Below are 9,788 nucleotides of genomic sequence, written 5' to 3' on the forward strand. Positions count from 1 at the left end.
GCAATCTGGTCTATTCAAGCCACCATAGTGGACATTTTAGCTGACAATTGATTTGGCCATCATTAGGACTACAGCAGTGGCTCTGCAGAATCCTCTAGGCATTTCATACCAGACTGAGACTGCCAAGGTCTCCAGGCTCCTAGACTTAGCAGTTACCAGTATCTCAACTTCTCTACATGGAGATGGTCAGTGTCCAACTGACTATTCAGCCTGTACTGTCTATGCTAATCTATTAAATCCCCTTTATAAAAGGAATTCATTCTGGTCCTCTAGAGAACACTTACTACTAATACATTACAATATAGACTATATAATATAGAGTTTCATCTAGCTCTCCATGTTCCTGCCAAGTTCTAACATATCACCACATGTCAGATAAACAAAGGTAGAAAGTAGTTTGTGGAGGAGGCATTATTATTTCACACCTTGTAGTCCATCCCAGGAAGATACAATGAAAGTCAGGGCCCAGATTCCTTTCTTTTCTATTAAGGGGTATTCTTTCACTGATGAAGGCAGTCCTTGCTAATTAACAATATCAAGAGTGCATGAGAGGTAAAACTCTAATGAGAAAAGGGCAACCAATTGATGAGTCTAAGAAAGATTTTTCTTCTATACTCTGTCTTTTAGAAGAATGTACCTAGTGACTCAGAGTCATCTAAATGGTTCAAATATCAGAGAATGGTCTCAATGATCACAAAGATCAATGATGGAACCTGTCATATTTGACATCAAAACATATAAACTTCAAACTCGAAATGGGAGGCTCTTTCAGGTTAATGTAACTGAGCAGTCCTAGTGGAGTATTGTCAATGGAAACCAAGTCTAGTTTCATCAAATGTAAGTAAGGGAATAGATACAGGAACCCTGGAAGCAGAAATAGTACTTCTTTTCAGAGGTAAATGTGGTAAGAATTGAGACAGCACAGATTCTAGGAAGAAGTAGCTACCAGGGTGGATTAGTGGAAGGTCTATCCATGAATCTTCATCTCACAGATGGTGAAGTTACATGATTTGTGATCACTGCAGTACACCCATATTTTCTAATATGAACTGTTAGACTAGAAATCAGCCTCATGAATTCTCATCACATTTGCCTCAGTCTACCTCTGCCCTAGGGAAATATACAAACAACTTTGTGTATAAAATCTAATTATCTGGGTAGAACCTCCATGAATTCACAGAGCTCTAAATTATATACCAGGTGGTCTAGATAGTCTGAATGATGTTGACTCTGAAATGTCTGTGAGATCAGTCTGTGGTAGGGAGATGGGGAATTAAGAGAAAGGACAAAGGAGAAAGAAGAGAGAAGGTGGATGAAAAGGATAAGAATGTGGTGTGTGAAATAACTTGAAATTCTTACCTTCAGTCTGTTTGGAGACCCAGGAGTTTATGTATTGCCTGGACTCCTCTGCAGCTTCATCAAACGAGAGCTGCTCCATCTCTGAGTCATAGAACTGAAGACAGGACTCCTTAAAGGTCTTTGGAAAGGAAATATTTGGGAAGGTAACGTAAAAAAAAAAAATTAAGCAAGCTTCCTAACATTCTGTAAACTATGGGTTTAAGAAAACAAAACTAGCCAGGCAATGGTGGAACCATCTTTAATCCCAGCACGTGGGAGGCAGAGGCAGGTAAATTTCTGAGTTCAAGGACAGTGTGGTCTATGGAGTGTGTTCCAGGACAGCAAAGACTTTACAGAGAAACCCTGTCTCAAAAAAACAAAAATCCAAAACCAAAAGCAAAAACAAAAAACAACAGCAACAAAAAAACAAACATTTTCATGTACTAGGCTTCGCAAGTGGGTATAACCATACATGGATTAATAAAAATTACAAGTAGTTAAGTATGAAATATTTCAAGGTATTATTATAGAATTGTGATTATTTGGGGGGCGTAGGGAAAAGGTAATTTAAATGAGTCTAACAATGTAGCCTAGGCTAGCCTAGAACTTATGCCTCTCCTTTCTCAGCCTTTCTCATTACAGGTTTTATAGATGTATACCTATACACCAAGTAGAACATGATCCATAGTTTTCTTCCATTCTCTCCTTTTCCCAATATATAACAACAACTACTTTGAATTAAATTGTTATCATTCTATTGACACAATTTACCTTGAGGACTTCACAAGTTTTGTCTGCAAAGAGCCTGTTGGCCACTCTAAGTGAGTACTTTCTGTCTGGCTTGTTCAGCTTCTTGAGAAGTAACTGGAAGCCCCGATGGATGTCTTTCACCTTGTTCAAACTAAGTGCCTGGGAAGACAAAGATAAAACATGAGCTCAGTGATGAAACACCTTGCTGCAAAAGGAATTGTTGAAGTAACTGGATGGCTCAGAAGGTAAAGTGCCTGAGGATCTGATTTATAGTCTCTCTACACAGAGAGGATGGGCCCAGTGATACATAGAGGTCATCCCAGCACTGGAAGGAACAGATGAGCATAAGACACCCAGTTCTGACTAGTGCCCCCTATATAAAAAGAGGCACACAAAACATGCACACACACACACACACACACATACACACACACATCCACAAGTACACACCTGTCATTCACAAAGATAAGTTCTGTATAAGTGTTTTTTAGCGAACCTAATCCTAAAAAAGGCCATAAGGTCTAATTAGTAAAAAGTCTCTCTACATATTCATGTCCTCATGGACTATATTTGGAAATGATCAGAATGGGCACTTATAAGTCTTAGAACCCTCTGAGGTCAGAAACTCATTCCTAATCTCCTGGAATGCTCTCAGCATGCTTATTAATTGCTTATAAAATGCAATAATAAAATTATGATTTTATTATTATATAAATCTGATTGGATATTAAGGCCTTAAGAGTCATGCTTTACTTACCAAGTCTTAGGCTCTATTTAGATGAATGATTGTGGGGGTGTGCATGGAGTTGCATATGAGCGAGATGTTTTTATTACCTGGGAGAGAATAATAAGAGCCCAGGGAGATGTAGTGATGCTGGTCAATACAGGCTCAAGAACCTGGCCCAGCAGGAAAGTTTGCAGAGTGGATTCATTTTTTAAATTCCCGCAACAGATGGCCACCCAACATGCTGGCTGGACACGAATCCACTAGTAATTTAAAATTATTACCCTGAGAGTTAAAGTTTATATTTTCTTTTCTTTCTTTTCTTTTTTTTTTTCTTTTTGTTTGGGTGATGGTTGAGTGGCACCAAAGCTGAGTCCTGTGACTCAAGCATGCCAAGCTGAAACAAAGAAAACAGCTCTGAGGTAGCTGCTCTGACTCCAGAGTAGATAGTGCAGAGCTAAACATTGCCTGCTTGAGCAGGTATTAACTAATAAAAATCTGTGACTCTAGGCACAGAGCCAAACAAAAAGTTTATATAACTCATTTACTTAGCCAGAGGAAGCTCATATCCTTTCAAACATGGCCTACATGGAAATTTTGAGTGACATTTTCCTACTTGGCTATGTAGAAATGGTCTAAGTAAGAGGGTCATACAATATATTAGTTTATTTCATTTGTTTTAGATTGTTTTAATTTTCGAAATAGGTTTGATGTTGTTTGGTGGTTATATTATTCCTCTGAGAGAGAGGTCAAAGTGAAGGTCAAAATGAAGGTTTTTCTGGTTACTGGCTCAAAGATATGCTGATTGGGGAAAAGGTTTTGTTTTTGTGTTTCTGGAAAAGGTAATTAAGGTATTTACACCTTCCAGAGAACTAGATTCCAGAGATTCGAACAAGAAATATATCTTGATGATACTGAAACTGAAAATTTGTTTTGAGAAGTATATATTACAGAATATACAGCCTTGGCGAATTTCCTCGTCAGACATGCTAAACTGGCCTGCTTGAACTCCTGATGTTCTGGACTTCAGCCAGATCCAGTCAAGACACAGACATCAGAGACTAATAAATCCTGTTTTTCCTCCGCCCCCACTTTATAATATCTCAACGCCCATGTTCAGCTTGAAGAAGTTATGAAGAGTCATCCACCCAGTTCCCTGGGCTTTGGGGCTGGAGAGGGTTACTAATAGGTTGTCTTTCTAGAAAATGTAAAAATGGTCATATTTGGAACAGGGAGAAAATAGCCAGAATTGATTGTATAGCCATAATCTCATTTGATAGAAAACCCTATAATTGTTACTAAGTTAAAGTCTTAGGTTTCTATTTGGTACAGACTTTATTTTGATATAAAATCAAGGTTATCATTGGTATAAATTTATTCTATTGATACTAAATAATTAAAAGTACAGGCCTTAGACCCAGTCCTTCTTTTGCTGCTATTATAAACTCACAGATGTTTAGATTTGTGAGTTTAGGGCCAAATTAACAAATTCATAGATCTGAGTTTATTGTTAGGGTGGTTTCAAGATTTTAGTTAAAAATAGTTAAGAGTAGTTAACAGTCAACTGTCTAGATTACTTTACATAGATAGTTGGTTTTCAAAAACATCAGAAATCCACAGAATGTGACATTTAATATTATTTATTCATTTGAATAGAGACCTGCCTGCTCCCGACAGCATCCCTTTCTCAGATTCAAAGAAGAAACTGGGCATCATTGGAGTTGCTCTAGTTGTGGCAAGACAGCCACTAGGCAGAAATTGCCTCATTCCATCTACAGACAAAATTGTTATCCAGGAAAGGGCATGCTATGTGGAATAGTTGACTGATAATCTTTGCCAAGAAAGGGTGATCAGCCCTTTAAAATTCTGCATTAAAAGGTCTGTCAGTTGACCCTGGCCAGAAGGTTGAAGACCAATGTTCCAACATTTTAAAGTAAGGACTGCCCAGGTATCCAGTAGTCTCTATCAATTGGCTAAAATTTTAGAAATTATGTTAGGCTTCCCATATATTCTCTATTATTCAGTCATTCTTGGATTTCTGATGAGGTGGAAAAACTACAGTCTCTTAGCCAGCCCAGAGTTTTTACTTTTGAGAAAATCATTTGCAGATGGCATCCAGTCTAAGCCAAGACATAGCCAGATGCAAAGTTTTTGTCTTTTAAGGTAAGATAGAAGATAGTGTTCAATTTTATTGACAAAGATGTTGAACTGGGTGTCAGATATACCTTATACAAGAAAATTTACAATATATGTAATAGTTGTATTCAATTTATATTTTGAGAGAAAGGTTTTTTTGTTGTTGTTGTTTTTTGTCTTTTGTTTTTTAATTGAACAGAAAGGATGAAATGGTGCAGCACTTTCACTGTCCAATCACATTAGGGCAATGACAGGCCTGTGATTGGACAGGAATAGAGAGGTAGAGTGAGAGTTGGAGGAGGAAGAGGTCAGGAGCAGGAGGAGAGAGGTCGTCATCATGGATGCAGACCATAAGAATGAGCCTGACCGCATGAGGTTATACAACCAAGCAAAGGTTTTTACAAAATAGATTAATTGGGTTAGAATATTGTCTTTATTATTTGGTTCTGAAATTATTGTATTGACATCTTGTAGATTGTGATTTTATTATTATATAAATCTGATTGGATATTAAGGCCTTAAGAGTCATGCTTTACTTACCAGGTCTTAGGCTCTATTTAGATGAATAATTGTGGGTATGTATATGGAGTTGCATGTGAGCGAGATGTTTTTAATATCTGGGAGAGATATTAAAGAGCCTGCCGGGTTGTGGTGATTCTGGTCAATACAGGCTCAAGAACCTGGCCCAGCAGGAAAGTTTGAAGGGTGGATTCATCTTTTAAATTCTCACAACATTCCTCCACCTTTTAAAATTTTTTTAAGGTAGAAACTGTATTTCCCTTGTTAGTCTTGTTCTTGGGATCCTCCAATGTCAGTCTCCTTAGTAGCTATAATTAAAGGCCTGTACCACCAGGTATTCTTGAGTGTAATTTTTAAAACAATACTTACTTTGTTTATATTTTGGGACCAACAATCACTTGTGTGCCATCTAGTCAGTCCCCATGACTAGGTAATGCTTTTGGGTGATCCTGGCTATGCTCAGAGAACAGATGCTGCCATGTTGCCAGCTGGTGTTTTCTTGGGACTGCCCTTTTCTCTGTCTGGCTTTGCTAAGCTGCTCAACAACCTCTCCTGAGAATGCCTGGAGCTACTTCTTGTGGTCCACTGGCCATCCAAACCCTTGCCTTGGGGCTAAGCACTCTCTCTTGCCCACATGAGTTGCCTCTAAGGGAAAACACCAGAAAATCTTAATATTTAAAATTAACTAGATGACACAACTGATGGGCACAGAATCTATTGTCCTAATCTCATCAGGTATCCTCTGTTGGAATTCTTCAGGTGGTGGATTTCACTACCAGTTTCAACAGCTCTTGAGCCTAGATGGTATCCATCTTTCCCACTCCTCCTCAGCCTGGCTGAAAAAGCATGGTCTCTCAAGACTTCCTCTTCCTTTCTGGGACCTGGAAATCCTGCCTCTATATTTTCATCCAGAGATTGGCTTCTGCCATATTTATTTACACAATGAAATAATTAGGAAACCTCCACCTACATCTCAACTTTTCTGTCTAATAAAAGCAACAACCACCACAACATCCACAAAAAAACCTCTTCTCACTAGTATAGATTGAAAAAATATCATGACAAGTAAATTACACTGTATGAGGTACAAATGACATCTAGTCCATCAATTTGTCAATTTAGAGAAGTCACTCTGCCATCCATCCTAACATAAAAGTCTTACTATTCTACATTGAGTTATGTCCTGGTTTTATCTTATATACCATCTGAAAACTGTCCTCTCAATTCTATACCATCTCTCTCAATGTTAAATAGCTAGAGTGGTTATGAGATTACAACAATTCTTCAACCACGCTAGAAATCAGAGAACTACATGAATATTACCAGAAAAATGTAGGAAGCACTAATATAGTTTCCAAAACTAAAATAAATTGTAGAGACAGCTGTCTACCTAATAGTCCTGTATTCCTCAAAACATTGGAGCAGTTTTCTTTAGCCTAACGGCATAGAACTAAAGACAGACCTTGAGTGAAACAGGACCTATCATGAAGGACTAGCTTAGCATGTCTTGGCAGAACTAAGCTGTCAACAGTTGTGCATCCTTTGTTCTTTCATGGACAGTATTTTTTGTCTGTAGATGAAATAGGACAACTTCTATACAGTTTTCTGCTCTGACACAAAACTACCCCATGAAGATAATGATGTTCAACATCCTTTCCAAAATGTGAATGGGGTACTGTCAGAAGCAGACATTTTGCTAGACAAATCATTTTTAATTACAAAATAACCATAAATGTAATATTCTGTGGACTCCTGATGCTTTGGAAGACTGTCAATGTATGTATAGTATATCTGAACTGTTGCCCTTTAACTACTCTCAGCAATTTCATTAGAAATATCTCAAAAACACCCCTTCAAAATTAACTCAGATCCATTAGTTTGCTATCTAACCCTTAATTCATATTCTTCAAAGTGTTGCATAGGCACAAAGTATAGCACGAAATTTCCACCACTAGTAAATAAATTCTAGACAAAGTATTGAGCGTTCTATAATAGTTGTTACTCAGGAAAAATTATTGCCCTTAAAAAAGTCTTACTGGAGGAGACTCTGTCCTTCCTCTTTAGCCCTTGCTCCATGAAACAGTGTGGGCATATTCCTACTGCCACTTCTCAGAAATTCTTATGCATGTGACATGGTTTTGGATATGACAGAGAACTTACCTGAGATATCTGGACTTCTGACTGTCCTTTTGCACCCAAGAGGACCATAGCTAGAGCAGAGGAGATGCTTACAGGAGAATAGCATACATTTTTGGAAGGGTTGCTTTGGCATAGCAACTTCAATAGATGGATGGCAAAGGTGCCATTTGCTTCAGACAGAGCACTCATGATGCAGAATCTGGAGGGAAAGTAGATATGAACTCAACACAGAGCGGAAGGTACATTGATCTGAGGCAGGGATTTCTGGGACTCTCCTTCTGGTTAACCTTTCAAAGATCATAAGAAATTTAAATCAAATTTAAAAATACATTCTAAGTCACAGTCTTTCCAATTTTAAAGTTATTACCTAAGTGTGTCCATTGCAGCAGGCCAAAATACCTTCATTCTCATCTGCACAGGTGAAAGGAAAGATCATCAAAAGCACAAACTGAGACACAGAAGAAACAGACTGACTTAGTCTCCATCCATACAGTCATGTACACATCTTCTGAAAAAGGTTGAGTTTTAGATAAAGAGAAGGAGGAAGAGAAGAAGAAGCAAGGAAGAAAACAAACAGAAGCATCTAAGTCTTCTAGCCTGACTTCAGCAACTTTGCATTCTGGACTCTGCTGGTGAAGAATTCTCCTGAGATACCCAGGTGTGCATTAGCCAGTGCCCATTTGCAGTTTAGACAGGAAAGACACTGAGATGCTGAATGAGACCGAAAGACAGGCTGGTGTTATCTACTCTGTTGTGTAGCAGGGAGCACTCCCCTGCAGTGAGTGGCTGCTCTGGGATCTTGAATCCTCTGCAAACACCCAGGCTGCTTTACCCTTGAGCATGCCTCACCTTCCAGATAAATGGAGAGCTTGGCCCAGACTAAGTGACTGCTCCAGATGCCTTAACCGAGTTCTGAGCCACTGTGCATCCCTTGGCTGTGCTCTCACTGTCATATGACCTTTGCACTCTAGAAATATGTTTCAGAGCACTCGGTACTATGCTAATATTCAGGTCCAAAGCCTAGGGAGCCTCAGAACACCCCAGCCCATGCTTCTTCCTACTCTTCAGACAGAAGGACACAATAACCTGAGAGTTTATATTCTATGACTTCTCCACTTAAGTACCCAGGGTTCTGGAGGAATGGTAGGGTTGCATTAATTCAATGACTTACACTCTGAGTGGTTTTCTCATCTGACCTAGCTTGCCCCTCCCTCTGCATTCCTGCCCATCCTCATGTCACTTTAAAGTTGCTTCTGAGTCCTTGAAATGCTGTTTACTTCACCTAGATTCTCTCCTACCCCATCTCTGTCACTGAGTTCAAACTCCTCACCCTTCCCAACTTCATTGGAACAGGACAGCCTCTGGGCCTCTGCTTTCCTACCCTAGTGCAGCTGTCCTACCCCAGGTCTGCTCATTACTCTTAAGGGGAATCTTCCTCTTACTGATTCCTGTCCATCATCCTCCATACTCTGGAGCTCTGTGAAGGTAAGGGAGATGTCTGGCACCCTAACAGTAAGCCCCTGGAAGCAGAGTCAGATAGAGGGATTACTCAGATAAAGTAATCAAAGACATGATTACTGCCAGCATGGAGTGAATTGTTTTATAAATGGGAATGAGTAGTGCTCAAATTTAGACTAGAGACCCCAGATGTTTAAAAGGCCCTGATGTAAGATCATTTACTTTTGTAAGAAATGGGAGAGAAGGTTAAGGCAGACAAATTGTCAATTGTAGGCTCTGAGAGGAAGCATGAAAGGAGGCCTGTGGTGGGCCTGCTAACACCTTGAAGTCCCCAGAACTGACTTGAGGAGGAGCCAACACAGCCTAGATCCCCAGCCCCAGGATCAGCCTCTCTGACACTGGCCAGGAGGGTTCTTAGAGGAGTCTCCTTTTTAAAATTCCCATCACACACTACCTCCCATCTCTCTCTTTCCCTAACTCTATAGCCCTGGGTTTCCCTCCTGGATTCAGCCTTTGTATTGTAAAACTGACCTCTGTGGGTCCCACAACCCCAACCTGAGTCAGGTCCCAAACCTACCAGAGTAGCTGCTGCTCAGTGTAGCTTTTGTAGTCTCTGTGTCCCCTGTAGCTTACCACAGCAGCCTTCCAGGTTCAGTTGACCCTTTTATTCATTCACTTTAGGGCAGGGACTTCCTGTTTAGTGCCTCTGGTCACCTACAGTGAC

General features: G+C 39.6%; 1 protein-coding gene across 1 annotated transcript in view; it reads right to left on the minus strand.

The window, feature by feature from the left end:
- Positions 1–7,795, minus strand: part of LOC116081493 (serpin B9-like) — a 13,089-nt gene extending 5,294 nt beyond the window's left edge. The window contains exons 1-3 of the mRNA XM_031358086.1: positions 7,628–7,795; positions 2,110–2,247; positions 1,360–1,477 (exon numbers count right to left, since the gene is read on the minus strand). Coding sequence (XP_031213946.1) covers positions 1,360–1,477; positions 2,110–2,247; positions 7,628–7,795 — 424 coding nt within the window. The remainder of the gene's footprint in view (positions 1–1,359; positions 1,478–2,109; positions 2,248–7,627) is intronic.
- Between the last annotated feature and the right edge of the window lie 1,993 nt (positions 7,796–9,788).

This window comes from Mastomys coucha, unplaced genomic scaffold (genome assembly GCF_008632895.1).
Source record: "Mastomys coucha isolate ucsf_1 unplaced genomic scaffold, UCSF_Mcou_1 pScaffold7, whole genome shotgun sequence".
Lineage (NCBI taxonomy): Eukaryota > Metazoa > Chordata > Mammalia > Rodentia > Muridae > Mastomys > Mastomys coucha.